We start from the raw sequence: 17,052 nt of genomic DNA on the forward strand, positions 1-17,052 counted from the left end.
TACAGACCAATTCCCAGCACTGAGTCTGAAAGAGCCCCACCCCCCTATTTTTTTATTCGCTGTCTCTGAAAAAAATTACATGTTGAACAATGAGTACATTCTAATACTTTCATAGTGTACTATAGGAAAACAGATGCTTTGTTGATTTCTTAAAAACTACAACCTATCGTACAGTGTGAGAAAGAAAAAGCTACAGAAATTCCTAAATTTTCCAGTGCCTGCACTCTGGGTGCTTGATAAGCAATGTCCACGCCAATGTTTCCAGACTCCTTAGATATCTTAAAAATGTTCATAATGAAATGTTGGGAAAATCTAACTGAACTCTGCAGGTAAGACCTCTATGCTAAAAAAAAAAAAAAAAAAGGCTTCAGAACTGAGGGTGCCCTAAACACAGAATAGAAAAACTCCTTCCCACTCGCTCCCCAACTGGGCCCTCTGAACAGACGCCACCGATAACGAGGACGCGCGGGCTGCGTTCCTGCTCTGGAACTCGGGTCTCACCCTTAGCAAACCCACCCCTCGCTCTCTTCCCACCCCAGTCAGTAAATATGCACAAACTCTCCTCCAGGCAGCGACGCACTCGCCCCGCCCAGGGCCCGCCCAGGGCCCGCCCACGCCGCCGCGCCACGCCCAGTCGTTACCGCCCACACCGCCGCGCCACGCCCACACCGCCGCCCGCGCCGCCGTGCCCCGCCCGGGAGTGGACTGCTCCCTGGTCCTCAAAGTCCGCTGGCTATGGCCGCCCCCGCCCCGGTCACGCGGCAGGTCCTCGGCGGCGCAGCCCTGGCCCCGGTCCCGACCGGTCCCGAGCGCGGGCAGCCTCTGGCGGCCGCCGTGGCGGAGCTGCCAGTGCTGGACGCGCGCGGGAGGCTGGTGCCGTTCGGCTCCCTGTTCCGGGACCGGCGGGCCGTGGTGGTCTTCGTGCGGGTGAGCGCGGGGGGCTGAGGCGACCTCGACGCGGACCTTGGGAGCCTCCTGGGCTGGCGGCCCGAGAACGGGCGTCGCCCGGGCCTGGCCCTTTCCGTTGTAGCGCCCGGGGAGCGGGCACTCGTGTGGGAACGGGACCCCGGCCGTCCCGGCGAGGCCGCGTCCTCACAGCGCGGGGCGGCGGGGCACTGCCCGGGCCGAGGCCGCGTCCGCGTCCTCACAGTGCAGGGCGGCGGGGCACTGCCCTGGCCGAGGCCGCGTCCTCACAGCGCGGGGCGGCGGGGCACTGCCCGGGCCGAGGCCGCGTCCGCGTCCTCACAGCGCGGGGCGGCGGGGCACTGCCCGGGCCGAGGCCGCGTCCGCGTCCTCACAGTGCAGGGCGGCGGGGCACTGCCCGGGCCGAGGCCGCGTCCTCACTGCGCGGGGCAAAGCCTGGGGCCGAGGCCGCGTCCTCACAGCGCCGGGGGCTGGGCGGAGGGCGCCCGGGGAAGGAAAGCCCCCTGACGCCTTTCCCTGTCTGCTCCCCTGGCGTCGGCGCGGACTCGCTCTCGGCATTGGCATTGTTCGTTCCAGCATTTCCTGTGCTACGTCTGCAAGGAATACGTCGAGGATCTGGCCAAAGTCCCCCAGAGTTTCTTACGGGTGAGTGTCCTGGGCGTGGGTGACGCCTGCTCGCCCCGGCCCCTCGGAGCTGGGGGCACGTTGCCGATGGGGTCTGTCTCCTGTGTGCCCCGACGCCACCTCGGACACGTATTCACCGCAGTAGTGCCCTCAGATGTGGAATGAAAATGCTCCGAAAGCAGACGCCCCAAGTCCGTGATGTCTTCTCTCAGTGCTGGTGACACTCCAGACAGCTGCTCGTTGTAACATATATCACAGCTGCAAAATTGGTGTTTCTGATAAAATGCGAGTTCTGCATCCTACCAGTGCCACCATGTGCTTTTCTTTTAGCTTAAGCAGGTTTGTGGCCCTGCAAGCTCTCTGAGCAATGGCATTGGGCAGTATGAGCTATTTTCTTTTTTAAGATTTATTTTATTGATTTGAAAGAGTTACACAGAGGAGAGGCAGAGAGAGGGAGAGAGGTGGAGAGTTCTTCCATCCGCTGGTTCACTCCCCAGATGGCTGCATCAGGAGCCAGGAGCTTCTTTCCGGTCTTCCACGGGGGATGCAGGGGCCCAAGGACTTGGGCCATCTTCTACTGCCTTCCCAGGCCACAGCAGAGAGCTAGATCGGAAGTGGAGCAACCACGACTAGAACCAGGGCCCATATGGGATGCCAGCACTTCAGGCCGCAGCTTTAACTCAGTGCGCCACAGTACCGGCCCCATGATCTATTTTCAACCAGCCTTGTCAGTTGGAATGTGAGAATATGACATTTTGTGTGATTAAGTTACTCAACATTTACAGTTCTTACTTTTTGTTGTATTTCTCTGGGAGGAGTATAGAGATTTATTGATTATGTCTATTTGATTGTTAAAAATTCTTCTGCATGTCCTTTTACAATTTTTTTGTACTTTTAAAAATAGTTATTTATTTGAAAGGCAGAGTTTAGAGAGAGAGGGAGAGATCTTCCATCCACTGGTTCACTTATGAGCTGGCCACAATGACCAGAGCTGGGCTAGACCAAAGCCAGGAACCAGGAGCTTCTTTAGGGTCTCTCACATTGGTGCAGGGGCCCAAGCACTTGGGCCAGCCTCTGCTGCTTTCCCAGGCACATTAGCCAGGAGCTGGATCAGAAGTGGAGCAGCTGGGACTCAGACCAGAGCCCATATGGAATGCAAGCATCAGCCCCCTTTTATCATTTTTAAATTGGCAATAATCATGTCTATTAATGGGGTAATAGTTTGGTACATTTTTTTTTTTCAGGATTTACTAATGGGGCTGGTGCTGTGGTGCAGTAGAATAATCCCATATGGGCACCTATTCTAGTCCCAGCTGCTCCTCTTCAGATCCAGCTCTCTGCTATGGCCTGGGAAAGCAGTAGAAGATGGCCCAAGTGCTTGGCCTCCTACACCCGCATGGGAAACCCAGAAGAAGCTCTTGGCTTTGGATCGGCTCAGCTCTGTCCTTTGCAGCCATTTGGGGAGTGAATCAGCAGATAGAAGACCTTTCCTTCTGTCTCTCTCTAACTGTAATTCTATCTCTCAAATAAATAAATGAAAAAAAAAAAGATTTACTTACTTACTTGAAAGAGTTACAGAGAGAGTGAGCTTCCATTCACTGGTTCACTCCCCAAATGGCCACAGAGGCCAGCACTGGGCCAGGGTGAAGCTAGGAGCATCTTCCAGGTCTCCTACCCAGGTGGCAGGGGCCCTTGGACCATCCTCCTTTGCTTTTCCCAGGCCATCATCAGGGAGCTGGATCCAAAGTGGAGCAGCCAGGACACAAACCAGGGCCCATATGGGATACAGGTGCTGGCCTTGCAGGCAGCAGCTTTACCCACTGTACCACAGTGCTGGCCACAGTTTAATACATATACATATATTTAAAATAGAATATTCCTTTGTGTGTTTTAAAAATTTGTTTATTTGAAGGAGTTACAGAGAAAGAAGGAGAAACAGATCTTCCATGCCCTGGTTCACTCTCTAAATGGCTGCAGTAACCCTGGCTGGGCCAGGCTGAAGCCAGGAGCCAGGAGCTTCCTCCAGGTCTCCCACATGAGTGCAGGGGCCCAAGGACTTGGGCCATCCTCTGCTGCTTTCCCAAGCACATCAGCAGGGAGCTGATTCAGAAGCAGAGCAGCTGGGACTTGAACTGGTGCCCATGTCGATGGCACCACAGGCCATGGCTTAACTGACTGTGCCACAGTGCTGGCCCTTTAGTATGTATTTATAGTGCAGCCAACTTACCCATCACTTCACATACATCCCATTTTTTGCAATGAAAATATTTGTAATCTCTTAGTAATTTTTTTTAAAAGATTTTATTTATTTATTTATTTGAGAGGTAGTTACAGACAGTGAGATGGAGAGACAGAGAGAGAGGCCTTACATCCTCTGGTTCACTCCCCAGATGGCCTCAACGTCTGGACTGCACCGATCCGAAGCCAGGAGCCAGGAGCTTCTTCCAGGTCTCCCATGTGGGTGCAGGGGCCCAAGCACTTGGGCCATATTCTACTGCTTTCCCAGGCCACAGCAGAGAGCTGTGGAAGTGGAGCAGCCTGGTCTTGAACTGGCGCCCATATGGGATGCTAGCACTGCAGGTGGCGGCTTTACCCGCTACGCCACAGTGCCGGCCCCTCATTTCACTCCTTGAATGGCTCCAACAACTGGGATTGGGCTGAGGCTGAAGCCAGGATCCAGGAACTCAGTCCCAGTCTCCCACATGGGAGGCAGGGAACCAACTCCTTGTGGCATCACTGCTACCTCCCAGGATCTGTATTGGCAGGAAGCTGGAGTTAGGTGCTGGATCCAGGAATGGAACCCAGGCTCTGCAGTGTGGGACACAGGCATCCTAACCAGCAAGTCGGCTGTTAAGTCATATACACATTTTTTTTTACCCATTGCTGGACTTGGGTCGCTTCCATAGCTTAAGTGTTGTGAATAATGCTGCAGTGAATATGGGAATGCACATTTTTTAACATACTGATTTTATTTTCTTTGGTAGGATTATTTCCCAGTGGTAGAATTGTTGACTCATATAGGTAATTCTATTTTTAACTTTTTTGAGGAGCCTCCATACTGTTGTCCATAATGGCTGTAGTAATTTATATATGCTAGCCAGTAGCACACACAGTTTCCCTTTCTCCAGAACCTTTCCAATGCTTGTTAACCTTTATCTTTTTGACTAATATCCATTCTAACAGGTGTAAGGTAATACCTTGTGGTTTTATTATTTTTTAAGATTGATTTATTTATTTTTGAAAGCGTTACAGAGAAAGGGTGAGACAGAGAGAGAGAGAGAGAGAGAGATCTTCTGTCTGCTTGTTCACTTCCCAGATGGCCTCAACGACCAGTGCTGGACCAGGCTAAAGGCAGGAGCTGGGAGCTTCATCCATGTCTCCAACATGGGTAGTAGGGACCCAAACTCTTGGGCCGTCTTCCACTGCTTTCCCAGGCACATTAGCAGGGAGCTAGATTGGAAGTGGAGTCACCAGGACTCGAACCAGCCCCCATGTGGGATGCCAGCATCAGCTTTACCAGCGATGCCACAACGCCAGGTCCTTAGTTTCCATCTATCAATGCATTGTCACGTGTACACTTCACAGAATAGTTTCTCACAGTCCTAGGTCATCTGTTTGCTCTTGTTAACTCTTTCCCTTACTGTGCAGAGCTTTTTAGTTTGATGCAATCCTTTGTTTATTTTTGCTTTGGTTTCCTGCATTTTGGGGGTTATATCCAAGAAATCATTGCCCAGACCAGTGTTGTGGGATGCGAGCATTGCCCTGACGTGTTCCTCAAGTAGTTTTCAAGTTTAGATGTTAAGCCTTGAAAGTGTTAGCAAAGCAATGATCTGATTTCATTGAACATTCCAGCATAAGTTACCTGATTTGAGTCACACAATTTTGTTGTGTATTCTATTCTTCCAGAAGCCTATAGATGGCATTAGAATGAAATAAAGAGTTGAATTAGTAGAAACTGTATAGAACCCGTGCAATTCCTAATAATGTGTACATGTCTTATTTTTCCCCCTAAAGGAAGCAGATGTCACCCTTATAGTGATTGGACAGTCATCCTACCATCATATTGAGGTAAATATCTAGCAGATTGGGAAACTGCTTGAATCTTTCAGATGTAGAAATTACATTATTTGAACCAATGAGTATATTAAAGTAGCTCGTTGCCTTATCATTACGTTTCTCTCATTCTTAGAAAAATTCCAACTCTTTTCTCTCTTTAGCCTTTCTGCAAACTGACTGGGTATTCTCATGAAATCTATGTTGATCCTGAGAGAGAGATTTATAAAAGACTGGGGATGAAAAGAGGTGAAGAAATTGCCTCCTCAGGTAAGATAGAACATGTCTCAAGTAGAACATGTTTTCAGATTATGTGTAAGTGTGGATATATACAGGGAAGCAAATGGCATATTCACAAATAAGGCTGCTTTCTCTGGTTCTGTAAATGGTCCAGATACACCAGACTGAGAGATTCATTTTCTGAATGTAATGACTTAAAAGGCTATTGGCAAAGAATTGTTGGATGAGAAAAGGCAAGCTGGAGAGCAGTGTTTCAGTATGATTTTATTTCTGGAAAAAAAATCATAAAGATCTAGATACAGAGAAACTGTAGAGAAAAAGTTTTAAGAGATACTGCAGTGTTTATGGATGAGTGAAAAAATTAACTTTTGTCATTTTTACATTTTTTTTAAAGGCTCTGGGGAGGCTCCACTCAGCTCACCCCTGAGGGAGATAGCCGGAGGCATGAGGGTGGGGAAGGGTACCCAGGGTGCAGAAGCACAAAGAGGTGGAAAACAGGTACATTTAGGAAAGTGTGGGACCCTGCCTCTGGCTGGAGAATTAAACTCTAGCCATGTGGGGAATTGGGGTGAGTCAAGGGGCAGGTTGTAGCTGATGATGCTGAGTCCAAGTGTCATGCCAAGGAGTTTAGGTTTACTCCGCACACAGCTGGGAGAGTCACAGGACTATTTGAAGCAGAGAGAGGAGACAGGTCATGTGACCTGTGTGCCTAAGGAATTGGAACCTGCCAAATTAGAACCAGTGGTGTTTGTGGCGAGGTTGTTGTAATCAGCTAAAAAGGAGTGATCCAACTTCCGGTGGAAACGGTGAGGAGGGGAGGATGTGAGAGCTAGTCCCAGTGGAACTGTGTGGTCTCTGCTGCTGCCTTAAAGATTTATGTATTTATTTGAAAGTCAGAGTTACACAGAGAAGGAGAGGCAGAGAGAGAGAGAGAGAGGTCTTCCATCCGCTGGTTCACTCCCCAATTGGCCACAACTGCCGGAGCTGAGCCGATCCAAAGCCAGGAGCCAGGAGCCAGGAGCTTCCTCTGGGTCTCCCACATGGGTGCAGGGGCCCAAGGCCTTGGGCCATCTTGTACTGCTTTCCCAGGCCATAGCAGAGAGCTGAATCAGAAATGGAGCAGCTGGGACTCAAACCGGTGCCCATATGGGATGCTGGCATTGCAGGCAGCAGCTTCACCCACTAAGCCAAAGCGCTGGGCCCTCTGCCCCTGACCTTAAAGACCAGCAGCGGTAGCTGTGTTAATGCGCACTGAGCTGACATCAGCGCAAAGTCTGATCTTTTCTCTCTCTCTCTTCAGTATGGGAAGTCACAACAGAACAGATAGTGCACCTTTCTGGTACACTGTTTTTAAGTGCTACACCTGTCTCAGCATGTGTAAGGACTTTTTCTCATGTAGCACCATACGTAGAAACTGGGGGCTTCACTTCAGTAACACCCCATCATTCACTGCCGCGGTGGGGAGGGGCCTGCAAAGAAAACAGATGACTGCCGAGTCAGATACGTGCTTGTAATTGTAAGTGGAGATCCATTCAGACCTGTTAAATTCCTATGATCTGTGTTAATGAGCTCTATTGCCAACCAGCATATAATGGGTTCACATGAAATAATGTTTTTGAAGACTCCTCCTTGAGGAATGTGAAACTCAGGATCAGTCTCAGAATACTCCTACTTGAAAAATTAAGGCTCTGGGAATATACAATCAGAGTTTAAAGTTACTGGACTCATTGTAGAAAAATGAAGAATAAGCAAATAAAGTCGTTAAATGCAACAGCGTCGTAGGTTTGAGAGGATTGGAAAACGGGAGTTTTACACCTCAGAACTGAATTCAAACTGGCAGAAGTGGTCCATGCTTCATGGCAAAGATGGTTCCAGTCTAGATTCAGACAGGCATCTCCTCCAGTTGATGAAACTGTCGTAAGCATTGAGTGATGCTTCCTTTGTACATCGGGAGGGAGTGGGGATTTCTGAACCTTTGTTTTAGATTCAGAGTCATGTAAGACATTGGAGTTTATTCTTTTTCCCGTGCTTCCGAGCTGCTGAGCCTATATTTATTTTTCCAGGTTAGTTGAATATTCATTATAACAAAAACAGTAAGAAACAGAAGAGATGGAGAGAAACACTGGGTATTTGGAGACCAGGCAGGACCAAGGCTGTGTAGTCATTGAAATACAAAGTGTAAAAAATAAAAAGCTTAAAAGCAAAACAAGCCGGCGCCGCGGCTCACTAGGCTAATCCTCCGCCTAGCGGCGCCGGCACACGGGGTTCTAGTCCCGGTCGGGGCACCGGATTCTGTCCCGGTTGCCCCTCTTCCAGGCCAGCCCTCTGCTGTGGCCCGGGAGTGCAGTGGAGGATGGCCCAGGTGCTTGGGCCCTGCACCCCATGGGAGACCAGGAAAAGCACCTGGCTCCTGGCTCCTGCCATCGGATCAGCGCGGTGCGCCGGCCGCAGCGCGCTGGCCACAGCGGCCATTGGAGGGTGAACCAACGGCAAAAGGAAGACCTTTCTCTCTGTCTCTCTCTCTCACTGTCCACTCTGCCTGTCAAAAAAAAAATAAAATAAAATAAAAAAAAAAAAAGCAAAACAAACAAGGCAGAGATTGGAGAAAAGTAAGTTAAAAGCGTGGTAGAGAGGCTTTCCCTGCTCAGAGGAAGGTGAGATGAGGTTATCAGTCTGGTGAGAGCAGAAATAGAAGACAGACCGCCATGGAAAGAGAGGCCACTGTAGTAGCTGCGACGGAACAAGGTAGCGGGTTTTCTTTAAAATAACTGCAGGCGCCTCTGCTCCAAGCAGCAGTTCTGAGTCCCAGACCGTTTCCATCTTGTAAGCGCTGTCCAGGAGCACAGAAGGAATGGCAAGCACTGTTTGTGGCAGGTTTTTGGGAGCTGGCAAGGAAGCAGCACACAGTGCTTTGCTCGTTGGCGAGGGCGTGGCCTTGTCCAAGGAAGACTGGAAAATGCAGCTCCGTCGTGGGCCCAGAGGGAGGAATGAGAGCCTGTCAGTGTCAGCGCTCGGCCTGGGCATCTCTCGGAAAGGGTGCGGATCCCGGGGGCAGGCCTCTGGCCCAGGGAGGAAGTTGCCAATTGAGATACCTGGATTTGATAGCTGCCTCTGAGTCCTGCCTGGGAGGCAGCAGTGGTGGCTCAGGTAGTTCATCCCTGCCACCACGTGGGAGACCCAGCTCCTGCATCAGCCTGGCCCAGCCCCTGCTGTCGCAGGCATTTGGGGGAGTGAACCAGCAGATGGAGGAGTGTTTCTCTCTCTCTCTCTCTCTCTCCCTCCCTCCCTCCCTCCCTCTCCCTCTCTTCCCCCCCTCCCCATCTCTCAAATAAATAAATAACATAAAGAAATTTTAAAAGGATGCAGCAATAGGTAAGAGACTAAGCAGGATGTACCTGAGGAATCGGAAGGCACGACTAATTTGACAATTCTGCAGGTGACATTTTTCTCAGGCAGAAATGCTCTGGGCCTGGTGTCCCTTTAAAGCAGTGGACATTGTCCCCTTCCCCTGGGGACACGGGGCCCTGTCTGGAGACAGTTGCGTTGTTACCTTTAGTAGGTGTGGAGGACAAGGCTCATCGCACAGGGGAAAGAAGGAACCGAGCCAGAACATCAGTAGTGACAGGCGGGGAACCAGTCTTCGGCGGGAGAGAAACCCAGTGGACAGGAGGATGTGATGTTGCAGAGGACTGAGGTGTGATGCTAGCTAAAGCAAATTCTCCATGTTTCAGGACGGAGCCCCCACATAAAGTCCAGTCTCCTCTCGGGAAGCCTCCGGAGCCTGTGGCGGGCAGTGACCGGGCCTCTGTTTGATTTTCAAGGCGACCCAGCTCAGCAAGGCGGGACCCTCATTTTAGGTCCAGGTAAGCAGCAGAGAAAGCCCTGGCTCAGCAGCACACTTGCGGCTTTCCCAAGTCCAGAGCCCTGGCACTTTGTTCATGACATAAGTACCGTGTAAACGAAGGCTCCTCCGCGTGTTCTGGTGGGGGCAGCGTCTGCAGAGGAGTCACTGTGCTTTGATGTCCAGACCCGCGGTGAAACCACCCAGCAGTCCTTGCTGCAGTGCCTACCGGTGTTTAGGATCGGGAAAGCAAGCTGTGAGCTGGAGAGCCATACATGGCTGTGACACCCTGTAAAATTCAGTGGAGTGAACGTTTCTTTTTTTTAAATGTTTATTTATTTGGAAGGCAGAGTGACAGCAAGAGAGAATGAGAGACATGCAAGGAGGGAGATATCTTCCATCTGTTGGTTCATTCCCCAGATGCCACAACAGCCAAGTCTGGGCCCGGCAAGAGCCAGGAGCCAGGAGCCCCATCCTGGTCTCCCACCTGGGTGGCAGCTACATCCCAGGTACATTAGCAGAAAGCTGGATTGGACTTGGAGTAGCCAGGACTTGAACCAGCCCCGTGGCAGGGGCAGTTTAACCTGCTGTGCCACAACACCAGTTCCACTTTTTTTTTTTTTTTTTTTTTTTTTTCAATAAAAGAATCTAGTTAGTTACACTTCACGACACTTTGAGACTTGCCCGGTGTCGGGAGGCAAGTGAGTTGGTGAGAGTTCTCGGCAGCCACAGACTTGGAGCAGCTTTCTCGCCCAGTTTGGGTCACCTGAGAGATCCTTTGGCTCCACTCTACTGGAGAGTTAAAGTTAGATCTCCACCATGTTCAGGTGTGCTGTGTGGGACAGATACCCTGTGTACGTGACAGGGCTAGGACGCTCGTTCACGCTTGTAAACTGATTCCTCTTGGCCCTTCCTCTTTAAAACTCTGCATGAGTGAGCAGTGGGTTAAGCCGCCGTCTACAATGCCAGCAACCCATATGGGGTGCCGCTTCAAGTCCTGGCTGTTCCACTTCCAGTCCAGGTGCCTACTAATGCGCCTGGGAAGGTAGTGGAGCATGGCCCGAGTACTTGGGCCCCTGCACGGACGTGGGAGACCTGGAAGAAGCTCCTGGCTCCTGGCTTCAGCCTGGCCCATCCCTGGCCGTTATGGCCATTTGGGAAGTGAACCAACGGATGGAAGATCCCTCTTTCTCCTTCTCTCTCTCTGGTCATTCTGACTTTGAAATAAATTTACTCATCCTGGTCTTTCACATGGGTGGCAGGGGCCCAATCCTTGGGGCGTTATTTGCTGCTTTCCTAGATGCATTAGTGGAGCAGCTACGGCTCCAGTGGGGTGCTGGTGGTAAAAGCAGCAGCCTAACCTGCTGTGCCACAGTGCCAGTCCTATCATCACTTAGGAAACTGACAAAATTAACATTTAAAAGGAAGGCTTCAGATGGAGGATTTTGACCAAGCATTAGGGCTTCTTGCAGCTAGAACATTATGACTGGCCAGCGCCGTGGCTTTATAGGCTAATCCTCCGTCTGTGGATTCTAGTCCCGGTTGCCCCTCTTCCAGCCCAGCTCTCTGCTGTGGCCCGGGAGTGCAGTGGAGGATGGCCCAAGTGCTTGGGTCCTGCACCCACGTGGGAGACCAGAAGAAGCACCTGGCTCCTGGCTTCGATTCAGTGCGGTGCGCTGGCAGAAGTGCACCAGCCGCAGTGGCCACTGGGGGGTGAACCAATGGGAAAGGAAGACCTTTCTCTTTGTCTCTCTCTCACTGTCCACTCTGCCTGTCAAAAAAAAAAAAAAAAAAAGAACATTATGACTGACACCTGGCTCTCCCTTTTTGCCATGAATTTACACCAGTTAGATTCATTTAAGAAGCAGCCCTGTGTTTTGAGACTGAGTCCTGTAAAATAACCTGGAACAACAGTGAGCTGCATTTTTGAGTGACTTGTTTCCATCTCCAGGCTGGAAGGGGTTATTTTTTGAGTCCCTCAACTCCATATCTCTGAATCATTTGACCATAGCTTCTGCTCGGGGTGTGGAGCGCGTGTGCCAATGTGGGAAACCACTTAGTAAGGAGAACGTCCTGATGCTGCCCACTGGAAGAAATGCAGCCTTCTGAGGAGGGGAGCCGGGTGTACTTACTGATAGCACCTGCCATGGTTAATGTACTATTGCATTCGCCCTGTTTGGTAATGAGCCACTTTGATACTCACCCTAGTGATTGTCATAGAAGGTAGGTGAGTGCATGCAGAAAACGTGATCCATGCTTCTACCTTCTGTCTGAAATCAAAATTCTGGCTGAGTCCCAGGAATCAGAGTCCATGGAACTTGGGTTTATCAATGTTGACTTTTTTGATTTGAGCAGATAAGGATTGTAGATTACTAAGTGTATTATAACTGATTATCATAAAGCCTTATTTTTGAGCCTCTTTGGGCTCGTGGTTATAATACTGAGGGCCTAATTACATCAGTATTTGGGAATGACTTTTTTGAAGTGAGTTATTTGTTATTATATATATATTTATGAATATGATTCTCTGGCTTGATGTTTATGTCAGTTCCATATTCTGCTTGCCTGACAGGACATTTTATTTAATTATATTTAATAAACTCTAACAGAAGGTTATAATTTAACAGTCTTTCCTCTCAGATCTCATAAAGCATTAAATATTGCTCTTATTTAACCAATAATCCTTGTCATAGTTTATTACCATAATTAAAAATTATTATGGCATTATATAGAGAATGTAATATGCTCCAGGTAATTAATTTTTCCCTTTGGACTAGTTAAAAGTTGAAAAGCTTCCTTGATTCTAGTAAGCAATAAACTGAATAAATGATGGTTAACATGCACACCTGAGCCTTCAATTCCTCTTGCAGGTAACAACATCCATTTCATGCACCTGGATAGAAACAGGCTGGATCACAAGCCCATAAACTCTGTTCTGCAACTGGTGGGAGTGCAGCAAGTGAACTTCACAAACAGACCTTCAGTCATGCATGTGTGACCGAACAGGAATCTGTTGCCTGCAAATGGACCCTGGGGAATGGAGGCTGTTACACCAGGTGTAGTATCCCTGTGATGAAACTCTTACTGCTTGGATTATGTGCCAAGAAGTGTCAGATGTCAAAAATGTGGTATATGTTTTTAATTTTATGGCTTTTAACAGTTTTACACAAAACAGTTTATAAATACATACAATAAAACTGTAAAAGCTATAAAATTATAACTTTTAATTATTTTACCTGTGTTATATACATTTTATGAAAGATTTCCTTTTTTAGCAATTAAAATTGTGAATTCTTACAAAGAATATTTAAGGGGAAAGGAAAGCAGCTTGACACCATTTTAGTCATTGAAGAAACTAGAGAGAGTATCAAATTCTGCAAACATACCCACAGTTTGGCAGGTATACTTTTTTTTTTTTTGGTTTTTAAAGATTTATTTATTCATTTGAAAGTCATAGTTAGACACAGAGAGGAGGAGAGGCAGAGAGAGAGAGAGGTCTTCCATCCACTGGGTCACTCCTCAATTGGCTGCAATGGCTGGAGCTGCACGGATCTGGAGCCAGGAGCGTCCTCAGGGTCTCCCACACACGTGGGTACAGGGGCCCAAGGACTTGGGCCATTTTCTACTGCTTTCCCAGGTCATAGCAGAGAGCTGGATTGGAAGTGAAGCAGCCAGGACTTGAACCAGCGCCATATTGGATGCCACCATTGCAGGCGGCAGCTTTACTCACTATGCCACAGTGCCGGCCCCTGTTTATGCTTTTGAACGTATGGGTAAGCACATCAGCACATTGCCAATAGCTGTCTCCATGTGCGACATTAACAGGTGTTTTTATTTTCTGTATTTCCCAACTATTCTAGAATGAGTATGACTGCTTTGGCTGGGCCAGGAAAAGGTCTCTGACATGACAGAGATGTTCCTACAGAACATTCTCCACAGAGGTGCACATCACACAAGGAGGCTGCGACCCACAGGTTTCTACCCTGAGCGCTGCACGCCCAGGCAGTGTGGCGCACCAAGCCTGTTGCATGGAGAGCACCTGGCCCCCGCGTGTACGGTGTTCATTTCACTGGAGTTTGTGTGACAGGGAGGGAGAGTTAAGGAAAAATGATTTATTTTAGATATTTAAGATATACCTTTCAAATATGGTCTGTATGTTTTTTAATGGAATCTTAAGGATCATTTAAATTTAAAACATTTTTTGAGCCGGTGCCGTGGCTCACTAGGCTAATTCTCCGCCTTGCGGCACCAGCACACGGGTTCTAGTCCCGGTTGGGGCGCCAGATTCTGTCCCGGTTGCCCCTCTTCCAGGCCAGCTCTCTGCTGTGGCCAGGGAGTGCAGTGGAGGATGGCCCAAGTGCTTGGGCCCTGCACCCATGGGAGACCAGGAGAAGCACCTGGCTCTTGCCATCAGATCAGTGCGGTGCGCTGGCCACAGCGCGCTGGCCGCGGCGGCCATTGGAGGGTGAACCAATGGCAAAGGAAAACCTTTCTCTCTGTCTCTATCTCTCACTGTTCACTCTGCCTGTCAAAAAAAAAAATTAAAAAAAAATAAATTTAAAACATTTTTAACTTAAACATACACTGTGGTTTGGTTTTACATTCTTTGGAGTTGTTGCTACTTCTTTCCCACAAAATTGCTCTTATTTAGAGGACTATTGTTATCTCTTATTTTTCTAGAATCTTAGTAATGTCTCATTGGGAAGTGTCCCAGAAATTCTGATGAAAGGTGCATTAAAATCAACATACTGGTAATTACTAGCAAGTATAATACTGCTTTGAATTTATAATACTTTCATATAAAGCCTATAAAGTAATGAAAAAATATTTAAAATATCCAAATATTTGAATGTATTTTTATGCCCTGTAAATGTTTTTAATCAATAAAAATGAAATTTCTTAACCATTTAAAATGAAACTATTTTGTGCTATTTCTTTTATAGTAAAGAATCTAGTGATCCAAATTCCTTAAAACTGCTGACTCATAAGCTTACAGAAAAATTGACACGTTTAAAAAGCCGCATCACACTCTTCTCAGATAAATGGATGTACTCCATGTGGCTTCAGGAGGTACAGTTACATAAGCACGGTGCAGTGGTAAACTGCCTACCAGATAAATGTATTTAATATAAAATTCCCCATAACGTATCATGAACGACGGAAGCTCACCTCTGCACCCAGTTGTACACTGGACTTGACATTCTGAAATGCCTTCCTGCAACAAAAACACTCATATTAGAATATGACAAAACATCTGCACAGTTAGCATCCTGGTGTTAATTATTTGCTGGGCACTATTCCAAGTACTTTACAAACATTAACTCCGTGGAGTTGACACCATCATCATCATCTCTGTTTTACAGAGAGCTTTCAGGAAAGAGGAAATGCCAACAGGGCCCAAAGCAAGCAAAAACTAGGTCGCTGACCACAGTGGAAGCCATGACTGCCCTGGGGAGCAGGAATTCATCCCAGAAGTCAGAGAAGGTGCCTCCTTGGCCAACTCCAAAGTGATACCTGGGGCTGCTTGCCACCGTCTGCGAACGCGGTCCAGCCCAGTCAGCGACGGGGTGCGGAGGAGGGGGTGTCCTGAGCTGCGGCTGTGAGGAAGTCTCAGTAAGACGAAAGTCCATGTGGAATTACAACACGTGACACCTGGGTTTCTCCAGACGCCGCACGGTGAGCTGGCGCCCTGCATGAAGTGTCTGTTCACACGGCCATCTACCGTGGGGGCTGGCGTGGTACCACTGACTGCATGGGAGTGGGAAGGCAAGCTTGTTGAAGAAACAAGGTCATCTTCAGAATTCAGCAGTCTGGAGAGTGTTCCACACACAGGGCAGTTGCAGAAGGCACATGCACGTCATTTAGATCAGAGTTCTTTCAAGTTCATTCCTTTTCAGGTCTGAGTTTAAGCCACGTGCCATGAAGCCGTGGCTACCCATGTGCTGGCTCTTCAGAAGACTGCTGACAACAGCTACAGGCTGCCAGTTTCATATTCCTGTTCTCAGAGGACAGAAGCAGAAAAGCAGACACATTCACTCCTCACAGACTTCTTGTTTTTCATCCAGTTTACAAAGTCAAAGCAAGACCTGTCAAAGTTCATTTTCTCAAAAGTTATCTGACATAGTGAATGCTGCTCTAAATTAGTTGTAAAAATTGACCCTTGGGGCTGGCATTTGTGGCACAGTGGGTTGGCCAGCATCCCATATGGTGCCATTTGAGTCCCAGCTGCTCCCAGTCAAGCTCTCTGCCAATGCACCTAGGAAACAGCAGAGGATGGCCCAAGTGCCTGGGCCCCTGTACCCACGTGAGAGACCTGGATGGAGTTTCAGGCTCCTGGCCTCAGCCTGGCCCAACCCCACCATTGCAGCCATTTGGGGAGTGAACCAGTGGATAAAACATTCTCTTTTTTTTTCTCTCTCTGTAAATCTTTCAAATAAATAAATACATCTTAAAAAGAAAGTAGAATAATGAGACAGTTTTTGTTACTTAAGTCAGGCTAAAATAATACAAGAATAGAAAATCATAGGTTGGACTTCCCCATGAATAACAGAAAATTTCTAAATAGAACATTGGCAAACCAATCAATGCATTAAAGATTTAATCTGGCCGGCGCCGCGGCTCACTAGGCTAATCCTCCACCTAGCGGCGCCGGCACACCGGGTTCTAGTCCCGGTCGGGGCGCCGGATTCTGTCCCGGTTGCCCCTCTTCCAGGCCAGCTCTCTGCTGTGGCCAGGGAGTGCAGTGGAGGATGGCCCAAGTGCTTGGGCCCTGCACCCCATGGGAGACCAGGAAAAGCACCTGGCTCCTGGCTCCTGCCATCGGATCAGCGCGGTGCGCCGGCCGCAGCGCGCTGGCTGCGGCGGCCATTGGAGGGTGAACCAACGGCAAAGGAAGACCTTTCTCTCTGTCTCTCTCTCTCACTGTCCACTCTGCCTGTCAAAAAAAAAAAAAAAAGATTTAATCTATCACAAAGAGGTTTATTCTAGAAATACAAATTTTGTTGATAGTGAAATTGAAGATAATTCATATTAACAGAAAAGATGAAAAATGTTTATAGTCATTTCAAAGAAACAGAAAAAGAATTTAATGAAATTTAGCATCTGTTTATAATTAAGTTTTTTTTAAAGATTTATTTATTTATTTGAAAGGTGGAGTTAAAGAGGCAGAGAGAGAGAGAGAGGTCTTAAATCCGCTGGTTCACTCCCCAAATGGCCGCAATGGCTGGAACTGGCGCAGTGAAGCCAGGATCCTGGATCATCTTCCAGGTCTCCTACCTGGTGCAGGGGCCTAAGGACTTGGACCATCTTCTGCTTTCCTAGGCCATAGCAGAGAGCTGGATTGGAAGTGAAGCAGCCAGGACTCTAACTGA

General features: G+C 48.4%; 1 protein-coding gene across 4 annotated transcripts in view; it reads left to right on the forward strand.

Annotated features, from left to right (window-relative positions):
* The first annotated feature begins 666 nt into the window (after window positions 1–666).
* Window positions 667–17,052, forward strand: part of PRXL2C (peroxiredoxin like 2C) — a 31,642-nt gene continuing 15,256 nt past the window's right edge. Inside the window, exons 1-7 of one of the 4 annotated variants that reach the window (XR_011379116.1) lie at window positions 667–927; window positions 1,501–1,569; window positions 5,563–5,616; window positions 5,766–5,871; window positions 9,573–9,704; window positions 12,553–12,738; window positions 15,046–16,556. Coding sequence is in view for 1 of the 4 variants with exons in the window: in XM_002708252.5 (XP_002708298.1) it covers window positions 736–927; window positions 1,501–1,569; window positions 5,563–5,616; window positions 5,766–5,871; window positions 9,573–9,704; window positions 12,553–12,680 (681 nt within the window). In the remaining 3 variants the exon portion in view is untranslated. Of the gene's footprint in view, window positions 928–1,500; window positions 1,570–5,562; window positions 5,617–5,765; window positions 5,872–9,572; window positions 9,705–12,552; window positions 14,596–15,045; window positions 16,557–17,052 lie in introns of those variants that run through there. The other 3 variants (XR_007908723.2, XR_011379114.1, XM_002708252.5) reach the window with 3 other exon arrangements.

The sequence above is a fragment of the Oryctolagus cuniculus genome, chromosome 1 (assembly GCF_964237555.1).
Source record: "Oryctolagus cuniculus chromosome 1, mOryCun1.1, whole genome shotgun sequence".
Taxonomy (NCBI): domain Eukaryota; kingdom Metazoa; phylum Chordata; class Mammalia; order Lagomorpha; family Leporidae; genus Oryctolagus; species Oryctolagus cuniculus.